The 24,196-nt window shown below is 39.8% G+C and overlaps 1 protein-coding gene across 1 annotated transcript in view; it reads right to left on the reverse strand.

Moving 5' to 3' along the window:
- Nucleotides 1-20,513, reverse strand: part of LOC139720278 (uncharacterized) — a 96,218-nt gene extending 75,705 nt beyond the window's left edge. Inside the window, exons 1-24 of the mRNA XM_071631637.1 lie at nucleotides 20,410-20,513; nucleotides 19,219-19,459; nucleotides 18,546-18,668; nucleotides 17,789-17,914; nucleotides 17,078-17,299; nucleotides 15,791-15,939; nucleotides 15,125-15,236; nucleotides 14,331-14,452; nucleotides 13,374-13,580; nucleotides 10,915-11,146; nucleotides 9,972-10,259; nucleotides 9,385-9,567; nucleotides 8,657-8,947; nucleotides 7,947-8,182; nucleotides 7,283-7,505; nucleotides 6,505-6,687; nucleotides 5,987-6,082; nucleotides 5,174-5,355; nucleotides 4,526-4,670; nucleotides 3,857-3,997; nucleotides 3,553-3,675; nucleotides 2,592-2,804; nucleotides 2,010-2,159; nucleotides 148-209 (exon numbers count right to left, since the gene is read on the reverse strand). Of these exons, the coding sequence (XP_071487738.1) occupies nucleotides 148-209; nucleotides 2,010-2,159; nucleotides 2,592-2,804; nucleotides 3,553-3,675; nucleotides 3,857-3,997; nucleotides 4,526-4,670; nucleotides 5,174-5,355; nucleotides 5,987-6,082; nucleotides 6,505-6,687; nucleotides 7,283-7,505; nucleotides 7,947-8,182; nucleotides 8,657-8,947; nucleotides 9,385-9,567; nucleotides 9,972-10,259; nucleotides 10,915-11,146; nucleotides 13,374-13,580; nucleotides 14,331-14,452; nucleotides 15,125-15,236; nucleotides 15,791-15,939; nucleotides 17,078-17,299; nucleotides 17,789-17,914; nucleotides 18,546-18,668; nucleotides 19,219-19,459; nucleotides 20,410-20,513 (4,154 nt within the window). The remainder of the gene's footprint in view (nucleotides 1-147; nucleotides 210-2,009; nucleotides 2,160-2,591; nucleotides 2,805-3,552; nucleotides 3,676-3,856; nucleotides 3,998-4,525; nucleotides 4,671-5,173; nucleotides 5,356-5,986; nucleotides 6,083-6,504; nucleotides 6,688-7,282; nucleotides 7,506-7,946; nucleotides 8,183-8,656; nucleotides 8,948-9,384; nucleotides 9,568-9,971; nucleotides 10,260-10,914; nucleotides 11,147-13,373; nucleotides 13,581-14,330; nucleotides 14,453-15,124; nucleotides 15,237-15,790; nucleotides 15,940-17,077; nucleotides 17,300-17,788; nucleotides 17,915-18,545; nucleotides 18,669-19,218; nucleotides 19,460-20,409) is intronic.
- Between the last annotated feature and the right edge of the window lie 3,683 nt (nucleotides 20,514-24,196).

The following is a 24,196-nucleotide window of genomic DNA, read 5'->3' on the forward strand; positions in this document are numbered from 1 at the left end:
AAGAGGGGTAGATATATATGGAGGGGTAGATACATTTGCAGTGTCCTATATAAACAAGGCTTCTCAATTCTCAAAAGCTGTCTAAAATCAGACATGGACGCTAGGTCCAACAAAATGTGAGAAAGGCTGGTAACGCTCATTACTCACTCTGGAAGAATGGTAAAGTTGACAACGGCTGTTTCAAGCAGGTCCTGCAACTCAATCAGATCCTGTAGAAAATGGGGACAAAAACTGCAGCTTTAGTACATACAAACATACCGGTACACCAGTAACTGTATCATGACATCAGGCAGAATGCAAAAAGACAAACAAATCATGCAAGATTTATAGGGTTCCAACATGAAAGATTTGTAGCTGTGTATTAAGTATATTAAAAACAAAATAAAAAATACGACAAAAACCAAGTCAATCTATACACAAAATGTACATGAGGCCACTTTAAATCTTCTCTTTATTTGCCAGTCATTGAATAAGCATGGATGAACATGCAAGCAAAAGAAATTGAACAGTAACTAAGGAAAGTTTGCAAAATATGAAGTAACAAAGGTACCCTAAGTGAGAGTGAATATATTGTGCAACAACCAATGATAACACTGTAAAAGGACATTAACAATTGATCACAGATAAGCCTCCATCTCTTGCAAACAAAAAGAGGTACTACAAGCATTTAACTCATAATTAAGCAAAGTGATTCTAGCGGTCCACTATTGAGCTTACTGTTGGTATTGAGTGCAGACAGGAAAACAAAATCATAAGGCATTGCAAGGCTTTAAAGCTACTACTCAACACATACAAGGCCATCTCCATGTACATGTATATTGTACAAGCACATTGAACTATCCATGAAAGGTGAACTTCATTGCAGCAAAATAAACAGGACAAGCATCATTCTCCCAAACTTAGCATATTGCATAGTCTTGGGAAGGCCACATATTGTAAATCAGACAAACTTGCATGTTCTTCCTAATGACGTACAATTATGATTATATACATGTACTTAATTACATGAACACTTCCACTAAGAATTTGTTCTGAGCAAGGAAGCTCATCACATGTCTAGTGTAAATCCTATCAATTATTGCACATTAAGCTCATGCTGCCTGGTTTGTCGAATCTTACTAAAGCAAACAAAAATGCTCTATGTGAAGCTGATATATATTGTGCTGTACAAGTGTCACATATGCATACTGACTTCAGTGTATTGGCAAATAGCTGTGTGCAACATAGTATGAAGCAGTAAACACTGGCATTGATGACTGTTGCACATGTAAAATTACAGACACCACTTTACCTCTTTCACCTATGCAAATGTTGCTGCTGCAGGCTGTTACCACAGTCAAGAAAATATTAACACCAAGTTACTTCATATTTCATTTTGTTTCAAAGACAATGATACCGTAAATTATGGGATTCGAATTGAAATGCATTCAAAAGGTCACTTTCGATGTGCTCTAAAACACAAACTCGAATCCACAAACACAATCAATGCAATCCCCAAAAGATCAATGGTTTACTACACTTATCATGGTATTCACAACAGTGGATTGATCGATGTCTGCCTACTGAAATGTCCCACGACCATCAAGACTTTGTGAATACTTATGAAAGCAAATCTTTTTTTTTATGAAAGCAAATCAGTCACTGTATTATATATACCTATAGTGTAAAATCTACTCAAATTTTGGCAAAAATTTACCATGACTGTATAATTCTAGAAATGAGTAATTCATCATTCTCATCTGCTCTGAAATCAGTTATCAACAATGTACCTTTGTATGTACATTGCACGACTGGGTCTCAAAGACTTGTTGTTCGTCAATAGATATGGATAAAAGAAACGGAAAGTAACTGACAAAAATATGAAGAGGGCAACATTTAGATACAGGTGATATTGACTCAGCTTTCTTTTTCTTTTACTTTCCCTAATAGTATATCTCTATCTATTATCTCCCCTCTTTACCTTCCATCTATCTCTTTAACCACATATTTCTGATCTCTGCAACACTCACCTGTGCCTCGTTGTCCAGTTCTTCCAGCTTCCTCTGAAACTTGTCAATCTCAGAGAAGGCATCATCCAGGAAGCAATCCCAGGTGTACACCTCGGAGGCAGAGAGGGCGCTGTTTAGTGCTTCTACCCTCTCTCCAAACTCGGCAAGGTCCTGTGGCATTGGCAGGGATCAAACAAAGTATTGTGTTCAGACAATGTACACCACAGCATTCAAATATGTACAAAATTAACTTGTTTTAATCATGTGTGATGGCATTTGTGAATTGCAGTGAGTAGGTTATTGCTTGCTCCAAATATTTTTGTTCTCTTCATATGTTTCACCAACACTTCTGAAGGAAGAGATTCTTTTGGTTTTTACAACACACCTAATTTCACTGTTTCTTTATGATACCATTGCACTTCCCTCTGTTGGTAGAAAATCAGGAAAATACAGTTTAGGTTTACTGCATCTTATGTAGTGCTTGGCAACTTTTGTTTCAACATTCATATTCTCATAACAGTAAATGCACAACTGTGGAATGTTAAGAAGTGAGATCATAACGAGATTAGCATGTTACATTTTACAAGAAGTATGATGCAGTACCTTGGTGATACTGGCTGACTCTTCCTGGATCCTTGGGCCCAGCCGCTGCTTGGCCAGAGACACCTTGGTCTTGAGGTTGTTCCACCGGCCCGGGGCCGCATCGTACAGGGCCTTGGTCCTCTCTGGCAGGGCCTGGCCGTACTTCTTGAGAAGGAGCACCGTGCGGTTCATGGCGGTGAACTGACCGTCCATCTCTTGCTGCTTGGCAGACACCTGCGTTAAAAGAACAAAATATGAATGACTTATTTTGTACGGGATGTATGTGTGAGTGACAACACATATTTGTATGACTTTGTATAATTTTTGCATACACTTTCAAATCCTATGTGTGCACTTTCAGGATATATAGGTATCAGCAGGAATTGTTGCATGGAAATTGCAAAATACAGGTAAACTTTTGAATGACACAAATATTGCATTTAATATGAAACACAAGATAAATGGACTCATGATAACTGCATGCAACAGGAGAAAGAACGTTAGGCTGCATGGGTAGTCACAAATCAGAATGCATCATGGAGTAACTTTGCCTTTGCATTAGATACAACAGAAATAGGTTTATACCTTTAAGTGCACCAATGACTGACCTTCATTTACCCACTACTGCTGGCAATGCAATGCTTCACATACATTTTAGAATGTCACACAAGGAGCACACTTCTTCCCTTCCGAATGATATTCACTCCTTCTCTATTAGGTCAATCAATGCCAGAACTGGTCAGACTTTTTTATGACTACCATACATAACATGCATCTTCGCTTTTTGTTGTAATAATATTTTCCTCTTTTTTTTCCTTTCACTTTTCTTTGTAACAGTATAACTGATTATCTCTGAAGATGATACCAACATCTCATAAAACCATCCTTATATGATCTCCACATCATGACTGGAACATGGTTGTAAGAGCATTACAACTAATAAATGCTCATATGTAAATAAGTTTGACCTCTCTTTACTAACCTCATTAAAGATGCGCATCATCTTCATGAATGAGGCGGTGTCTCTCTCCTCCCCTGTGATGCTCTCAATCTCTGGCTCGATTCGCTTCAGAAAGAAATCTAGATCCAGCAAGAGGGCAGTGACCTTTGGGGCAGAATAAAAATTATCATCAGTTATTACAATTATCCATGAAATGATAACAATATCATAATAGATCTTATATAAAGGGCAACTGTATCAAATATTACTTGTGTTGACTGTGCCTATAAACTTGCACAGTGTAAGTAATGGATGGCGTGTGGAATGGAAATGACATGATCCTTACCTGGTCTGACAGGTACTTGGTGAAAGTCCACATCCAGCGGCTGGCGTAGGTTGTCAGGACCTGCTTGATTGGTTCCAGGTCCACACGGATCCAGCCCACGTCACGCTTATCCACCACGCCCACGATCTCATCTCGAGCAGTCTGTGATTGAAGAACACAAGACGCATTTGTTTAACTTATGGACCCTCCCACAAACTTTACTACACATCAACAGCCCGTGGTTTCATGATGAGGTCGTGAATGGCAACGACCTTCCTATATTATACAATTGCAGATGTCAGCCATATCCCTGACTTTATGCACCTCAAAGGTCTGTATTCATAAGTTTAAAATCTATACCAACATTTCAACACGTACCCTGTTACAGCTCTGACAGTAAAGTTCACGACCCAAAATTGTGACGCCCTGCAGAGCTGCTGCCTGGTATCTCTGTAGAGTCAGCTTGGATAAACCTCCACGATGACAATGAAAACACATGGTTAGCAGATTAACCAGATCCTGATAAACAGCAGCTCAGAATTAAACCATGTAACCAAGCATCCACTTCTGTGCCGTCAGGTTAATTGCAAACCATACAGCATAAAGCTATGCATTTCAAGTACATTAGATTCCAATGCAATGGTCACTTACTGCCTACACCACTTGACATGACTTATAGAGGTCACTCACCCTGTAGATGTCGATCTCGCTGTCAAACATGTCAAGTGACGGGACATCCACCTCCTCATCCTCATCCTTAGGAGTCAGGAAAGACTTCTCCGCTGTTCCCATGGCACCTGTGTGGCTCATGCTGTAATTGGAAGCGGAGCTAGCCCTGTGTGCACAAACAAAAAAGTATCATTGTCAAAACAGGTACAAGATTTACACTGTCCTATCCCAATCTCTCCTGCAAGGCAGTGTTCATCACAACACAGCAACAACAACAGACATTTAAAAAAATGAAGAGGATTTCTTTTTTTGTCTGATTTAGTGGCACAAGTCCCTGCACTGTTCTAATTAGTGCTATACCTCATGATACTTGTACATTGCTGCTTCTCTAATTGAGCACTCACTGTCTATCCCATTCCAGACAAGTGAAGAAGAAAGTAATATCATCCTTTTATCAACAATACTGAAAGAACACTAATTGCTTACATCTCATAAATTTTGAGATCATCCAAGCTAGGATAACTTTGATATGACTTGATTTGATATGTGTGCTGAAATCTAATTTCTGCATCATTCAAAATGTGTAATCTGCCTCATATCAAACTTTGCACAAAAAAAAAAAAAAACATGAATCAATACAATGCGGTCCAGAGAAACGTTCTGACTTACCTGCTCTGTGCAGACTTCAAGGATCTCTCTGAGGCGGCTGACCTGAGGCGGGCAGAGGGGCTGAGCTTGTCTGGGTCCCGAAGTGGATTGGGGGTGAGGCGGCCATGGAGGAACTCATCAAATGTTTCATTGATGTCATGCATCCAGAGAAAGGTGTAGCCTTTGAAGAGCTCAAGAAGTTTCTGGAATAGAAATACAGACACAAATTGGTTTGAGTGTTTTTGTTTTTGTTTTTGTTTTTGTTTTTGTTTTTGTTTTTGTTTTTGTTTTTGTTTTTGTTTTTGTTTTTGTTTTTGTTTTTGTTTTGTTTTTGTTTTTGTTTTTGTTTTTGTTTTTGTTTTTGTTTTTGTTTTGTTTTTGTTTTTGTTTTGTTTTTGTTTTTGTTTTTGCTTTTGTTTTTGTTTTTGTTTTTCTATTTTTTAAGAAATATCACAGTGACACTACATTGTATAAATTGATTCAAAGCCTAAAATTAACCTGCATCATTCAGACTTTTGTCCACAAGTTATTGTGAAAGTATGTGGCAAATACGGGACAAGCCGAGGAATAATTTCAGAGGGACAGAGAATTGAAACTAATGATTTAATTCACTGACATCACAAAAGGTACAAGTAATGCATTTATCATTACAAGAGCATATTTCCGGTTGTGTTTGTGGACAATGAATTATCAGTTGAATTCAATTGTATTCCATTCTAATCCAAACAAATTCAAGAGAGAAAATGTGTGCAATTTGGAACTGTCTCCCCACCGTCTCTTTCCTCATTTGAAATGCAATGATGTCAGAAAGACTGCATTCTTTCGGTGACTTACCATGCATTCTTCACTGTTCTCTCTCACAAGGCCGATGACCTTCTCACATAGTTCAATGACCTCATCGTCAACACTGATGTAGTCTTTGTAGCCTCCCTGCAACAAGCAAAAAACAGAAATAAAAAAAAATGTAATTGAAAAAAAATCAAATAAATTTTTGCATTGACAACTACATTATCTGTTGCTTTCTTTTTCTGTGCTTAGTGGTGCACATATTTTACCATTAACCCGTTGAAGACTAGTCCCAAGTACACTCGGACAGGTGTCTATGGGAAATGCATGTTATAGCAAAATCAGCTTATCCTCAACGGGTTAATATAATCATGAACAAATTATGATTATGAATTCACATAGTTTAAATGATCACGCCAAACCTTATGGAATAACACACAAAAGAAATCATGTGTTCCAAATTTGAAATAAATGTCTATACTTTCTGCTTTTCTGAGTTGTATACCGTCAGATTCCACATCATAAACAACAGAAAGAAGCCATGTTTGAAGGAGTAATAACCTCACCTCAGCAAGTGGACTGAGCATCTTGACCAGCGCCCCTCGACTTCTGAACTGCTCCAGCCATCGGTTGACATTCTCCAGGACGCTGGTAACCGCCGTGCTCTGGTCAAGGGGTGGGGTGAAGGTCACTGTGTTCTCCACAAGCTCCATGTGGATGGTCAGAATTGGAGTATTGGCCACTTCCGGCTGGAAGGGGAAATAATGGGAGAGAGAGAAGGAGAGGGAAGGAAAGAGAAAGAAAAGAGAGACAGAAAGAACAAGAGGCAGGCAAAGAAGGAAACAAGATAGGAAAAAAAATACATGCCATGTTAGGTGGTAAAAGGACATGAATTGCATGTAGTCAAAACGTACCCCTCAAACATCCTACTGCAATCTACAGCTTGTATGAGATGCACATTTTGTTTTTATTTTGTTTTTATTTTTAAATCAAATAGATTGAATACTACCATGTTAGAGCACAGGTAGTTACCAGCACAGCTCGACTTATGTGCATATTTCATGCTAGTCCATTATTTATCTCCACATTTTGTCAGTCACTAATTTAATAGTTTCTATGTGTTATGGTCTTCAGACAGTGTGTACAAGGTTATGGGGTATTCTATGCTAATCAGCACTCAGTATTAATCAGTGCATGAAGGGATACTGGATGCTAGCTCCTTAGGCTGTTTGGAAGCAATCCTCTTCATTCATAGCTCAAGATTTACATCCCACTCAGATTTCTATGCAACCTGCCCTCTCTCATTAACGTTTGACCTTTGCAGAACACATCCTTGACCTTTACCTCAGACACGTTGGCCAGGACCAGAGTGTTGAGCATGGACCTGAGACTCTTCAGACAGGTCTGTTTGAGTCCATCCAGGACCAGGGCATCCATGTGGTCCACGTATTCCTCCCAGGCAGGGGAGGCCCGGCTGATCTGGACGACCTCAAAGCTGTTCTGGAGCAGGGCGTGGATGCGCAGGCCTGACGGCTTGATCAATCGCTCAATCTCGTCATCAAGCTCTCTGTGTGTGTAGTCAGAAAAAGGACAGTTAGAGAAGTGATAAAAGTACATATTATAAACAACAATATGGCAATGAAAGTAAAGATTAACAGAAAGATAATAATCACTTACCACCATCAGCAGCAGCAGCATTTTCATCAGAACAACAAAATACAATAAAACACAATATGGAATTATCAAACATGGCAAAATTGTTAAACTAACATGACTTCAAGAGGCAAAAGCTATATGTCCATCCGCCCCCTTCTTTTTTTCTTTTCAATGTAAAGGGATAATGTGACTCTGTTAAGAAGATATGGGTTCAATGGTTGTGTAGCAATAACATCCTTTCAGTCTTTGAGAAGACATGTGGGGTTCCAAGTTTAATGACATACAATGCATTGAGAATGAAGCACAGTTTCAAAAAGCAAAATGTAATACTCTTCAAGTATTGTCCCCTGACCTTTGCCAATCCAGGAGTCTGTTCATGGAGTAGCTCAGCGAGGGCAACCTGCACTCAAAGACGTCCAGCGCGCCGCTTGACCACTTCTGGGTGACCTCCACCATCTCCTGGCAGTTAGACTGGACAATGGCCAGTGTCCGGTGGAGGTCAGCACCGACCAGGGCTGAAGCCAGCTCGATGAAGTCAGCACTCTCTGTCGTCTTCCATGTGTAGTGGTTCAGGCCTTGCTCCAACAACTGAATGGAATTATAATTGAAAAGACATGGTAAAGTTGGTGGCCCATTCAAATATGTAAGAAACTCTTTTAACATTCTCTCGTGAACATTATGCCTCCTTATCTAGCAATATTGGTGGTGATTTAGAACCAAGTTTACAATTTTGTGAGGAGCATACGAATGGTGATGCATTCAAAAGACACATGCATTTCATATCATATGCGAGTTTTCATGCCTGCATTCATACCTATTCTTTTTTTTTTTCAGTAAATATCATCAGAGCATTTCTTATTCCTAAACATTGTTCCAAAATTTCTTTTTACAAGAAAAACATTTCATGAAGAATTGTGGAAAAATAAAAAAACAAAACTGCCACTTATTATACATTATAGTATTCTGCTGATACATATGCCCTTCTGTGTTCACTAGAAACTTGCAAAGTGGGAAAGTAGGCAGCAAAACAAGATCTAGCTGGAAGGCAGTAATATAACTCACATGGTCAATCTTGCCCAGCTTGCGCTCAAACAGCGGCCTCTCAAAGTCCACAATGGAGCGCATAGCCTGGTTGTACTTGGAGACGATGGTCTCCAGACGGGCAGCCGTGGTGCGCAGCGTGGCCCCATCGGTGTGTCGCAGCAGCTCCCTGACGCCGTCTGGCAGCTTGACGTTGAAGGGCGCCTGGGCCAGGTAATGGACCTCACGGAGCAAGAGCAGGAGCTCTGGGTCCAGGTTGACGTGCAACACTTGGGGCCTGAGCTCAGTCTCTTCGTCGTAGTCCTCAGCAGTCTGTAACAGCACAAAGATTAACACATGGCACATATACATACCACCATACTTGTAAGCATCAATGCACAGTTGAACACCTTTTAATGTTTTACAAAAAGTTCACTAAGTGCAAAAATTATCATTTCCTTTTCTACACATTGAGATAAAATTATGCCCTGTCCAAAAATATTCTTCAAATTGCACTTTCTGTATTAAAAACTTGGTTTGTCCAAGTAAATGTGTTCAAAAAAGTAAGAATTCATCCAAAAGAGAAAAAATAGAAGACACTTGACTGTGATAATGCAGTATTCACACTAATCCAGCCACCCACCAAATTGTACAAGCTTATAATGTACTTAGAAGCAGAGTGAATGCACAAAAACTAATCAAACTAAAGATTGCTAATAAGGAGAGCTTATTAACTGTTTTTTCCCAGTGGTACAATAAAATGCACTAACCAGTAAGGGCTGTTTCAGTCTGTCCCTCAGTTCAGCGTGTAACATACGCTGCCAGTCACTGACACTCTTTGCCTCGTACTTATCCAGGTCACTCATGGTGTCATTGAAGACGTCCCTCAGATGCCAGCCAGCATCCCCGTCCAGGGAGTGTGGACTGATCCTCCTCAGTTTCTCCATAGGTTCCTGAAGGAAAAACAAGATATTCCACTTCAGTTGAGGAGGGGGAACATATTGAGGGTGAGCATATTTCTACAGTGTGTACATCACTTGCGTGATTTATACTGAGCTTCACAGAAAAATATAAATGTGATCTTGCTGGAATAATGAAACATTCAATTCCTCCTACTAAGACAGCACTAAAAAACCAACTTCAACGAAGTATTAACACTGTGGGAACTTAGATAAGTTAATGTTAATCATGAAAGCCAGCTTTAGAAGAGAAGTAAAGAAAGGATTGATCACTAATAACATCAACTAAGTGTTTGTTTTTCCCCTTTTCTTGTACACCAATTGGACAACAAATTAATAGCCAGGCTTGAATCTACACTTCTGCCTGAAAATTGGCATCCCTGATAAGATAATCTCACCTTTATCCTCTTCTTCAGGGCTCCGACCCAGGTCAGCTTACAGACGATGGGAGGAAGGTTGGCATGGAGTGGAGGTTCCTGGGACTTGGCGATGAACATGGTGCGCACGGCGATCAGCTCATTGGTGAAGGAGCTGATCAGGGCCTGGTCCTTGTCCTTGAGGTATTCCTGGACCATCTCCCGACCGCTCACCCCCTCAAAGACCTCCAGGAGGCGTAGCTGGGAGCCGATGGTGGGGCACTGGCAAAAGCTCTGCCGCAGCACACTAGCAAGCCGCCTCTCCAGGTCCTGTGGCAGTCAATTATCAAGAATTATTGCAACAACTCCAGAAGATTACAGCAAAGTAATTGTACACACATTATCATTTCCTTTAGTGAACAGAAATTACAGATTTCTAGCACCACTGTATAGCTGACATAGCAATGCTGTCATGTAATGTCAGCAATCAACTATTATCTTCAAACTACTTTTTTTCTTCTGTTTTTTTTAGGATACAGTGAAATTCCAACCACATACAATCTTGATAATTCCTGGTTCTGAGGGTTTTTTTTTCCATGAGTAGATAATAGTTTTGTTGTTGTTGTTGTTTTTCTTTTTCTTTTTTTTCCCCTTTTTTTTTAATTTGCAGTATTTATTTTCAAATGTCCATTACAGCACTGATTATATGAATAGACTTTCTGTAAAACCACTACAGTGATATTTTTTTTCTGGTTCATTTTGCAAAAAGCTCAATGAAACCATTCACACATTTGGCAAACATTAAAAAGTCTAGTTAAACACACCTGATTATGACTTATTAACCAAATCCCACTATGGTTCAATTATCTCGTAACACAAAAATACTGCTCAATCAATTGAAAACCAAAGAGGTAATGCTTAACATCCTGCTTCACAACAAATTCAAGGAGATGTCCTTGAAACCCCATCACAGTATCTCTCTCACCTTGACCACAGAGCGGAACATGAAGAATGACTTCTCAAAGGCCTGGCTTTCAGTGATGTCCAGAATGTCGTTGACCTCGGACCCAAAGTGCTCCATGGAGGCGGTGAACTCTTGGTGGATCTCCCTGACGAGGGCGTCGAGGCTCTTGGTCCCGGCCCCGCCCACCTCAGCAGCCTTCTGCAGCAGGTTGAAGTGACGTGTAGTCTGCACCAGCTCTAGGAGGTCATTGCACCTTTGAAAGACAAAAGAAAAAGATCTTTATTATAGACCTGAAAGATTTCTGAGATGTCTACTGCATTGGATAAAGCAAGAATTATACTTCTGAAAAGAAGTTGATAATACCAAATTAAAGATATTGGACGTAATGAACAGGCAAAATCAGAAGCGATAATTTTTCTTTTTTATATCAATGAGCAATATTTGCTACAGTCTTGAAGTGGAAGAAAACTTTCTCCAAAGTCAATTTGCAACACATTGTCTTGCAACACATTATCAGACGACAACCATGCATATTCTCAACATTATTTTGTTATATAACGATCACAGTAAGTGCATTAGCGCATGAAAGTTTAAAGCCTTACAATCGTGGTGAGTGGTTTGTGTGGCACGGAGACTAACGCAACACGCTGCCTCCCCCCATTCTGTATCAAATGTCGTGACACCGAATGAGAATAGCGCTGGCTCAATGGGTCAGCAGACACACACTGGTCTAAAAATCACCTGACCCAAAATGTCTGTCCGAGCCACCAGAGCTTCCGAAGGGATCCGAATGGACGCACACTCACACATATATATATATATATATATATATATATATATATATATATATATATATATATATATATATGAAATTTGTGCACATTTCACTCATGGGCACAGAACCGGTTAAATCACATGAACAATGTCTGAGACATGGGTCAAACAGTAATAGTACAGTCTGCTCCTCCATGCCGTCAATCCCTCGTTTGAGGCGAGTCCCCAACTGGGGTTACCCAAAGTGGGGTGCGTATATTTGTCGTTTGGGAGTTGGGAGTCGAAGTACTTGTCCATTGCAAATAAACTTTCTGCTCAGGCGTGACAAACCTGGAGGCCAAGCTAGGGTTTGATGACTCCAGCAGCTGTCGTATTACGTAAGAGCATGATAAGGATATCCGCCTGTGGCAGACCATTCAAAGTGAACTCAATTTTCTCTATCCTTTTTAAAGTTTTCAATTTTATATTCTATTGAGAAATTCTATGGTCATCCATTTTACATTTCGAACGGAAAAAATTGACCCGTAAATAACGAAAATACAGGAATAAGAAGGAGAGCATTGCCAGTTTGCCGGTGCTATTTGGCAGTGAGTTACAACGGGGAGGTGAGACTACTCCCTGGTTACAATCAGCCTGCTGACTGGATCGTTGAGAAAGCAGCTGTCGTATTACGTAAGAGCATGATAAGGATATCTGCCTGTGGCAGACCATTCAAAGTGAACTCAATTTTCTCTATCCTTTCTAAAGTTTTCAATTTTATATTCTATTGAGAAATTCTATGGTCATCCATTTTACATTTCGAACGAAAAAAATTGACCCGTAAATAACGAAAATACAGGAATAAGAAGGAGAGCATTGCCAGTTTGCCGGTGCTGACAATGTGCTATTTGGCAGTGAGTTACAACGGGGAGGTGAGACTACCTCCCTGGTTACAATCAGCCTGCTGACTGGATCATTGAGAAAGCAGCTGTCGTATTACGTAAGAGCATGATAAGGATATCTGCCTGTGGCAGACCATTCAAAGTGAACTCAATTTTCTCTATCCTTTCTAAAGTTTTCAATTTTATATTCTATTGAGAAATTCTATGGTCATCCATTTTACATTTCGAACGAAAAAAATCGACCCGTAAATAACGAAAATACAGGAATAAGAAGGAGAGCATTGCCAGTTTGCCGGTGCTGACAATGTGCTATTTGGCAGTGAGTTACAACGGGGAGGTGAGACTACCTCCCTGGTTACAATCAGCCTGCTGACTGGATCATTGAGAAAGAGAGAGAGAGAGGGAGAGAGAGAGAGAGAGAGAGAGAGGGAGAGCGAGGGGGAGAGAGGGAGGGAGAGGGGGGAGAGATGGGGGAGGGAGAAGGGGAGAGCAAAATGGAATGACAATAGTTCCGGTCACTACAGTACAGGCATGCTCTGTCTGCATACGCTGAATGTCTACACTCACACACACACACGTACACACACACACGCACCATGGAGCTACATGGCCCATGCCAAAACCAAAACAATCTCCTCCTCTCGCGGTGCCCCCCCCCCCCCCCTCCTGTGGTGCTGTGGCGATGACTGATGCTTAGATTAGGCCAGGGTCAAGAAACAGGTGTTTTATATCTTTGACTTTAAGTCATTGATTGCCAAGATATGCACTGGCATTATTTACTGGGGTGTAGCCTCTTCAAACGAGAGATTTGCGTCATGCCCTCACCTCTCCATGAAGCTGTTGAGGAGGTTGAAGCAAGGGGCGTTGCGGGGCGGCCAGGGTGAGTCACTCCACTCCTCCTCGTTGATCACCACCGTGCTGTTGGCGCTGGCGTCCCGCCACACCTCGGCCGAGGAGCGGGCCTGGGGTCGCCGCTGGGTGGTGCTGTAGAGCCGGCTGCTGTACAGGACTCCCTTGGGTGGGTTCAGGTTCCTGGGAGATGAGACGGTTATCATCCAATGTTACAGAAAGTAATCCTGCAAAGTAGCTATTTAAGTCTTAGATAAAAAAACTGGGGTATGCCAAAAGCAGCATTGAGCATTTAACACAAAATATATTCTTTTCACACTTGTTAAAAAAAAGTATAAAAATAAAACAAGATAAGAAAAGCACATTCGGATAATACTTACTCAAGCTAGCAAGATCACAAATAAAACTGTGTACTTTAGCCTGTATACACAGAAAACATTTTGTTTCTTAAATCAATCCCTCTAGAAGAACTGCTGAATACACCAGTGGCACTTTCAGGGTTATATCTCACGAACGAAGACATTGATTTCTTTGTCTCAGAGGTGCAGCAGTGAGCAATCTGGCCCCTCCCCCTCTGTTTGTGGGGGGGGGGGGGGGGGGGGGGGGGGAGACAAAAACAGCTAATTATTAAAGAGCCAATACAGGTCTACCATATTCCTACAGCATATTCAAGTAGGTTCTACAGAACAATCAGAGGTACTTGTGTGTAACATGCTCGTAAAAGTGTAGAATAAATATGTTAAATCATATATGTCATATTTAAAATGATACTGAAACATGAAAGCTTCTCTGCTCCTTTGTTAGACTTATGAAGGAATATTTATTCAGTTTGTTTTGCTTCTTTTTCTTTCTGTTTCTCCTAGAGCTCCTGCTCAAACGAGATAAGTTGGAGGCTCTGGGTAACATGGACACTGGATACACTGATGTACTCACATGGCTTCTGCTGTCTCAGACACCCTCTCAGCATTAATATCATCTGCTCTGTCTTTGGTGTCCAGGTAAGTCCCCCTGTATGCCGCACAGACCTTGAGGGCCTCCTTCAGTCCAGCGTATGACTGTGTGTCACAGACATTGCTTAGATATTTAGCTCATCGTCTCATGACATGGACATTTTTTAAACGAGAGTGAGCACCACTACCCATCGCAGAATTAACCCATTCCGCACTGAATTCTGATATGCCCATAGACTTAATACGCAGGCTACCTGGTACCCGTAGGGAAAGGGTTAACCCTTGATTTCCCTGCAACAAGCCCTACATTTACAGGCGAATTTTGACTTGAAGAAACCCACTGGCATATCACAATTGAACAGTCCCACACAAACACCCTTATGCTGGTACTATAGCGATGTGAACAATTATGTACCTGTTGTGCAGTAATGTAGTTTTGGTTGGTTTCCCTTATAATACAATACACTGTACCTTGATGACTTTTTGGATTCAAGTTTATTTCTCTAATATGAAGACCACAAGCTTGAAATTGCAGATTACCCAACAGGCAACCATTCCACCACATGAGTAAATAATTCTTTTTCAAGATGACCTCAACCTCCTGCCTAATAAAGTTTCTTAATTGATCATACTTTTACTTTGTAAGACACTCAGATACCATAAAAAATAAAATATCAACTGATGCCTGAAATCGATGTAAGCAATAAAGAGAACACATTTAATACAAGCTAGAATGACAAGGTGACAGTAAAGGTTTGACTAGACAAGTTGTTGTACCTGTATGGTGTTTTTCAGGATGTTCTCTCCGACCAGTGATTTAGCTCTGGATACCACCTCGTTGGACACTAGCTCCAGAAGGTTGTGGAACATGTCTGCATTGTGGTAATACCTATTGGTAACGAGAGCGGGAACAAAATGTAAAATCCTCATAGTTGATTATCCACATGCAATGCAGACTAATGGGGCTCAAGCACTGTTATTCCTTAACTACGCAGAGCTAACCTCTAGCCAATTACTGGGTGGTTACTGCATACACAGCTACATTTCATGCCTAGATATACAATGTACATTGATACAAAAATTTGTTAATGTACTGTATACATCGTACCTCACATGAGTAAGAACAATTAATAAAGGAAATCTACTAGTCTTTCAATAAACTCCTGCAAATCAAATACCTATGGATGTATGACAAAGAAACTACTACTTTGACACCAGGCACAAGTTGCCAACCTGTCATGCAATGATAAAAGTTTGTCCTGCTCTGTAAGCCAATGTCACAACATTCACAAAACACATTTCACAAAAGCCCAATAATGCTTTAAAATAAGAGAGATGAATAATACTCTGATGATATAGGTCTACAGATCTATGGTTGATGCAGTTCAAGCCACTTTAATCATGCATCAAATACATCCCAGTTGTATTAAAACAAAAAAGTACCTTGAATGAGACCAAACCAGTAGCATGGTGTGTACGAGCGGGGGAAAGACTGTCATCAGTTCTTTCGGTGTGCATGCCACGTGCAGACGGTCAAACCAGGGAAGAAGGGTTCCCAGGAACATCAAATTCTCATTAGTCTCAGCCAAAGCCTGAAACAAGCATTTAAAAACAAAATAAGGATCATGCAAACAGCAATCACTAGTTGATATACTGTAATGTATGTGTATATCTTGATGTGTAGTTTGAAAAAGTAAGAAGTGGTAAACAGATTCTATAGATTCAAAAAGATATGTACACTAGTTGAATAGAACAGAAAAAAAATTAAAGAAATTTACTTATGTTGAAAATCTACATGCCAAAGAAAACTTAAAGGCAATGTTGCTCTTATTTTCTCATAATAAAATATATCAAACTAAAAACAGTTCAGAAAAAAAGTAAGAGGCAAGTCAGCAATTGCCTCCATTATAAGCTACAGGTCGTATTCCCCATCAACTGTCATTTGTGTCACTATTAATTTTTTTTCTTCTAATTTTGACTTCTCCAGATCTGCCCAATAACTCACCATGCACTCCACTTTCCAAATATCTGAATGTAAGTCTAATGGATTTAATGCCATTTTTGTTTTAACTGATATCAGAGTTTGAAAGTTAGTAACCAAGTCTTGAGTCAGTAGTGGTCCCCCTTCCCATCCACACAAGAAAATGGGCGAATGACGCCAACCCCTCGTGGTTTGCCCCAGGTGACTAGCAACAGTCAGCAAACGATATCAACCAGGCACATAGTGCCATGCCATACCGTTGAATGAAGTACAGACTGTAAACTGCAATATGTTACTCTTTTCTGTATATGTCTAATATCAGCCCCAGTTGACTACTTTCTTCAATCGTTTCACAAAGACTCCAACCTCAAGCACCTTATAATCTGGAGATTCTCCCGCCTGGAATCCCTAGTAAACAGGAGAGTCCAACTTGATGTGCGCTTTGCACACATCATGAACGCGAAGCGCGAAATTCCTTGCGGCCTGGGTCCAGCAACCGCTTCGGCCCTGGAAGCTCTAGGGTCCTAGATGCTCTCTTGTGCTATCTAAGGCTTAATTTTCAACATAGACGGTTTTACAATGAAATCAAGTAAGAAATCATTTCAAGCGGGAGACACAGAGCCAGGGCGGGAGAAATTAAACCTCAAGCGGGAGAACGGGAGATTTTGCAGAACTGGGCTTTCGGCGGGAGATCTCCCGTCGAGGCAGGAGAGTTGGAGTCTCTGATTTCAGCTACAATTGATACCCACCTGACTGATCTCCCGCCTGACGTTGTGGAAGGAGTGGGAGTAGGTGCTGTTGGCATCATCCAGGTTCAGGAGGATGTTACTGGCGATGGCTGAGTCCAGCTGCCTGTTGATGGAGATGAGCTTGGCCTGACGCTGCCTCCAAAGCTCCACCTCATCCAGTGGGAAGGGACGCACGCCAAACTTGTCCCGCAGGTCGTAGAGGGGGTCGTGCCTCAGAACAAGCTACACCGGATGAAAAGGCCAATATAAAAATATGAGAGAAAGTGAAGTGCATTTCATTTACTGTAAACACCATAAATTCAACAAGTCTAATTTTTTACAAATTAGGCCTTCCGTCAATTTTGCCAGTGGTTAAATGCGCAATGACATCGTACAGTTTTATTATGCACCTTGTTTGTAATGTGCTGCATATTTGTAAATTTAATTATTATATTTCCATCTCAATCATGTCAAAACGTCTGGCCTGGATGAGAATTTACACATTTTTTTTTAAATTTGCGAAAGTCACTAGACTTTCCAAAATTGCAAAAATAAAAAACACAACGAAATATATGGCATATACAGTAGATACAAACTTCAAGAGTCTGCAGACTGTGTTAGCTAGCAAAAGTTTGATAGTCCACAGCGCAAAAGCCATAAGAAATAAGGAAAGCTCAACACAGACAATTCTATGTTAGAAAGTGTCTCATGCATTGTAGGTTTTATACTGACCTTAATCTGCTTGATCCAACCAACCACAGTAGACTCCAGAACATGTATGACCGCTGACCGCCGGTTCATGCTGGCCGCCGCCTCCGTCAGTACCTCAATGGATGGCAACGGCAGGCTGATTCGACCCTGTCGAGGAAATTCATAACATAAAGCTTATAGAGTAAAGCAGGAATTTGTTCCTTCCTTAATCATAAAAGATATTACAAGAAGAACATTTTTCCCGTAGCTGTTGTTGTGACATATTTGTCAACCTTCTTGGCAATCCACAGTAAATAATTCTCCTATGAAAGATATTTCAGTCCTATTTGAATTAACCATATTTCAATTTATTCAAATCTAAACTCAGGTGTGTGTAATCAGAACTCGGGTAACGTAAGTGCAGCAGTAATGGTGATTAACAAGCGGAGATATATATCATAATAATCATCGAAGTGCCTTATCCCACAGTGAATGACCGATTCTGATTTTATTACACTGTATTAGATGGGACCCACAGACCGGCACAGTGAAATTGAAGATGTCCATTACTCAAATGCGAGCTATCAGGGAACAGTTTCTGTATGAATGACAAAGATGGTGACTGACAATTCACTACACATCATTGTACTTTGTTTACATTAGCCCACAAAGAACTGCTGTTTTTGTCAATACATTGTACAACACAAAACCAAGACAAACACAGTGATACTGAAGAGATCAATTATAAATGAAAACTACATACAGAGACATGCAAATCTTGGGAATCTAAAGAGCTCACCTCAACATGTCCCTCAGTGACATTTGTGTTGGCCATGAGGCGATGGAGAATGTCCATGAGTTTATCAGAGCTGACTCCTCCATAGGTCTGCACACCATCGGTGCAAAGCAAGGGGAGGTATACCTGATCGAGACAAATAGAGAAAGGTAAAAGAGCAAAATGTAAGATATTGCCTGGTATATGCGGCAAGCTTTACTCACCATAATGCTTTCATAGGAGACTTCATTTCCAAAATGCATGCCTGTTATCAAGCATTACTTAATTGAAATACACCAAGCAACAAAGGAAACATAAAAAGATGTAACGACACAAACCAAATTCTTGTACCAGTATTATACTGTCAAGGACAAGATATTCAAAGAACTATCTCTGAAGCATATTATCTTAGTGATTAGTATTTTTTTTTGACTGCTGATCAGCCACAATTTTATCTCAAAGTAGTCATGAAAACACACACATAATCCTGAAAATTGGCTCAACCTAATTCTTGAGTTGTAATAATCTGCAAACATTATCAAACTGCCACAAAAGAGAAGTCTGATAAAAATAAAAATAATTTGCATGCTTATTTTCAATATTTCTCAACATGCTATTTGTGATACTAGTTTGTTAAGCCTACCACCAACGCCATGAAGGAAAGGAAAGGTAATGGAATTTTTAGAAGTATGGATACCTCTTTTGCCAGGAGCTCCATTTGGTTGAGGACAACCAAGTCGCAGTCAGTGAAGACAACATCAGTGCGGATGTTATCCTTGGTGAGCTTTGTGGCTTGGTTTGTCTTGATGAAGAAGACGCCTTTTGTTCGGACACCAAGAGGGGGCGACAGAGAGGCCACCAGGGTGTTCCTCGGCTCACGGGTGTAGATAAAGAGACGACGAACGTCTTCATTGTTACAGAATTCCAGGAATGAATGTCTGTAGGGTACATTGGGAAAAATCAGTCAAACAGACAAACATTGGTTAGATTCCCCTCAAAGGAAAATTAGATTTTCAGATTTGTCTTTGACACGCAGATGAGAATTCCATAAGTTCCATTGACAAAAGAAATATGGCAACATTCGCTGAATAGTAACATGGCATTTTATCCCATACTACAAGAAAGTCATATGAAATCTAACCGAATTAGGTCTGTATCCCTCATTTTAAGAAAAGAATTAACAATAGATCAACCATCACGGGGTATACGATATGTTTGATGCTCTATACAAAAATGATCAAAATGTTCACAACTGCAATATATCTGTGCAGATCACCCTGCACTGTATTTCTTTCTTTATATAAATGTATCATTTAATACTTCATTTTGATGTTACAGGGCACCAGAATCTTGCAACAAAAGTAACACAAACTAATAACAGCTTTTTAAAGACAAGGAAGAGAAGAAAGATTATGTAACATAAACCTACATGTGTATGTTGGCTTCGGGTACCAACACTCGCACAATATCTTTCAAACAAGCTCTCATTGGCTAGTCACATATTGTGCCCAAAAGAAAACAACTTTCAATATCGTTAATACCATCATTCAGGGGAGAAACACAAATAGGGCCTCTCTCCTTCATTACACACACACACAAAAAAAAAAAGGCTACAAAAGGACTGTAAGTTCAAATACAGTGTACATGCAAGGCAAGACATCCCACAACATGTTTGTTTGTCTCTTTTTTTTTCCCCATTTGAATTAAAGATAATTTATTACAGTTTTTCAGTTTAAGATCATTAGCCGCCTACAGCTGCACATCAATAAGGTGGTCTTCATTTACAATTAAAGGCAACTACACGTAATTGTATGATTATAAAAACGGAATGTGAGATGAAAAAAAATGGGGAAAATGCACTAGTTACAGCTTGAGGGGGTGCACTTACCTGTTTTCATCCCCAGCAAAGAGTGCCTTCAAATCATCATTCCTTGGGCGAAGGCTAGACGTAATTCTGGTCTCCAGAAATCTCAGTCTCTCGTCTACTTCCATCTTTGTGCATCAGACTTTGTTGTACAGCACGACATGGGGCAACCAGACCTAGGTAAACTGAAATAATGCAAACACCATATTCATTCATATGACTAGATGAGCCGAAATCAACTTCTTTCACAATGTAGTGGAGTATAGCATGTGACATAGACCTAGAATATAATAAACATACTGCTCATAGATTTGATGATCTTTTAAATCTCTTGACTTTCTAAATCTTGTAAACAGACCTACTATGTGGAGAGTAGATTCTATGTTACAATCAAACATATGAAATAAATCTCTCCAAGTCTGATAAACAAGTTCAAGGACTACAGACAGTGACTTGTGGAGGGTGAATGACCTCATTAAGATCTCGAGTAGACAGATGTTGAAAGGGTCTACATTACATCTAACGTTAGATCTAATCTACACACACTTTTACTTTTACAGTAGGCCTACAACTCATTAGTTTATGATTACGTATGTAATGATTTAGAAGAACTGTTAGTGTTAGTGTTTACTGTTACTCTTTAGTCTTAACATTAAGGGGCCCAATAATAATTTTAAAAAAATCATACTTAGTGTGATATTGTGTAATCCCATAAACTCTCATCAAATCACATCACATCACATCACATCACATCACATCGCATCACATCGCATCACATCACATGCGACACAGTTCTGAGTAGGCTAGAGGACTATTCCGGTCTTGAAGGGATGGTACAGTATTGGTGGAGATGAAAATTGGGCTTTTAACTTTTTGGAAGATACCAAGAAAACACTTATGATATACATGTAGTACAGAGCATACTATTTTAAGTGGAATTCAAAGTTTATTTGAAGAAATTTGGGTTTGGAACATGTGTTGACTGAAACATCCAAAAAACAAAGTAATAAAAAGCGATCTTAAAATAGTGTGGGTCCCACACTTTCTTATCGCTCTTTTTTTGGATATATCTCAGCCATATCAAAACCAATTTTCATCAAATAAAAGTTGAATTTCTCATAGAATTACATGCTCTTTGATATTTCATAAGAGGTTTCTCATTATCTCACAAAAAACGTTCAAAGAAACTTAAAATTAGGTCTGAACCAAAACTATACGATCCCTTTAACATAATAGAATTAAATGTAACTCTGAACGTTGCTTATTACATGCGTTGATGAGCAGAGGTTTTGAATTTCACCCTCTGAAGAAGCTTCAACACTACACTAGGAGGCAATCTGTTCTAGCCAGTAACTAAATAGTAATCTCTCTGGCTGAAAAACATACTTTGCAGATCTAACCAATGGGCATGCATGAGCATCAGACTGGTGGAGAGTTTGAATTTATGACCTCTTGTTGATCACGTTGATGAGTGAATGCAGGGCTGCCAACATTGGAAACTAGTTGAGAGTGAGACTCCCATATAGGCCAATGCTAAATTTAGGAGTCAAAATGAGTGAGATCAATAGAAATGCATGCAAATGGAATAGACTCTAAAGTTTTTAATAGAGTGAGAGAAAGGACCAAAATGAATGAGTCTCACTCTCAATGAGTGAGAGTTGGCAGCCCCGGAATGGCTGGTTCGAAAAAACATGTCACCAGAAATCCCTAACTTTCCATTGAGCAACTCATTAACAGTAATCATGTCAACTCTTCATTTCTTGCATGTACGATGTAGATCTAGATACATTTCTCATATAAATCAAGTGCAGATTGAGTTTTTCTAAGTAGATACTAAGTGTTGTTCATATAAATCATAGGACAAACATTTGCGAGTTCAGGAATCATTCAAGCAATGTCACTGAGTCTATGTCAGCTCTTCTCTGCACTCTTCTAACTTCAGGACTTTGGGTTTGTCAGACCAGGGAGGTGGAAGAGATCCACCTCCCTGGTCAGACTGATCGAGTCCATATTTTACTTTAGTTCTTTAGATAGAGCCGAGGTCTGGACATAGAACTAGGTCTATCTATAAATTGCTCGTTAAATGCCATGAAATGTTGCCATACATATCTAACACCATGAACACGTTAGATAAAGTCTAGATCTGAGTAAGGTTAGAACACTCTATCTGTTTAATAGATGTCTAACGTTAAACTTTATAATGAAATAGAGACAGGCTAACCAACCGTACTCAAAAAACAAAGGACCAAATGAGATGTGATGTGATTTTGATGTTTGTTTGACTAGAATCTAGTTCTATAGCGTCTAGACAATCTAGACACTAGTGTTCTATTTTCTATGTTTGTTTGTTGTTTTCTTTCCCTTGCTATTAGTTGTAAATAAAACGAATTGAATTGACCTGAATTGAAAAAAAAAAACCCAGTGACGATCGCTGTCATTCATTCTCAAAACTAATTTTGCCTGGTATGGCAAATACTCTATATAGTAGAATCTATAGAATATGGAATCGATTTTTATTTAGCCTGCACAACAATTACAGTCCTATTGCTAAGTAAGCTCTCATTGCTCTCCTAGTTAGGTATAAAATGGTGCAGAATCTACCATCGTTATTATTATGGTTTTTTTTTTTTTTTTTTTTTTTTTGCTAATTGCTGTCCCAATACGACGATGACACGAACCGAGGACAAAATAGCAGCGGCTCTCAGTCTGCATTGCGACAAGCGATGCCACCGCAAAGATGGGCCAGCCCGGCCCTTAGCTTAGCGCCTTCGGTTTCGCTGCAGCTGCGTAGCCCTTCCAATCCTTTCGCCGCAAGACTGCGCTCTCCACCCGCTCGCTAAGTTGTGTCTTTGACGTGGACATGCACTCGAAAGATGGTCTTTAGGGTAAACGAAAGCTTCAAAACTTCACATATGAATAATACAATCAGTAAATTTTGAAAACTTACCATTTCGTTTACAAAAGAAGCTAAAATTTATAGCTTCCAGGGTAACATAAATAATGCTGTATCGGACTTTCGTGCAACATGTAGTCCGCCATATTGTTGATAGTCTGTTGCCAGGTCATTTGCATTACAATGAATATTCACGTTCTGTACACCCAGGGAGCGAAAAGCCCTCTATCGGTCGAGGATCTTTAGGCTTGAATCTGCAAAGGACTCAACCCTGCTACTGAGTACAAATACTATACTGGTATTACAATAACTATGTTCGCATGGCAAATTTGGCGAATTTCACCTAGAGCCGAGATTCGCGAAACTAATATGCATGCGAAAGTTCTTGTCCACACTTTTTTTCTTTAAAGCCAAAAGCAGTTCCTCGGAAATTTCCTCTCCGCGAAATTACAAAAACAAAAAACAAAAAAACGTCGGTTCCAATATGTACGAAAATTTCATGCCGCTAAATAGGGCTGGCCTATCTCTATCTTTCTTGGACCAGCCAAAATATATACTAGTATTTCTTTTTGCTTGGTTCTAATAGCCGAGTATACTTGTATGTTGTCGTTGCTGTTGCTGTTCGCAAAGTTGAGGACCATTCTCTTTTTTTTTTCTTTTAGTCAGAGATCATTTTTGTTGTTGTTGTTGCTGTTGTTGTTGTTGTTGCGGAAAGACGGAAAAATGGAGTGTGATAAGTTACAGTCATATGGAAGTAATGTGTGGATCGTCACCTTAAAAAAAATGTATCCGTTGTTTAAGCCTTGGTGGCGTCAATATAAGTAAAATTAGATCTTATCATCAAAGTCCTATGATATCTCCCAAAGTTAAAAAAAGGGCAGTGAATATTAAACAAGGACAACTCCAAACAAACATAAA

This window comes from Diadema antillarum, unplaced genomic scaffold (genome assembly GCF_040938485.1).
Source record: "Diadema antillarum isolate AM-2024a unplaced genomic scaffold, OU_Dant_1.0 scf00000125, whole genome shotgun sequence".
NCBI classification, from domain to species: domain Eukaryota; kingdom Metazoa; phylum Echinodermata; class Echinoidea; order Diadematoida; family Diadematidae; genus Diadema; species Diadema antillarum.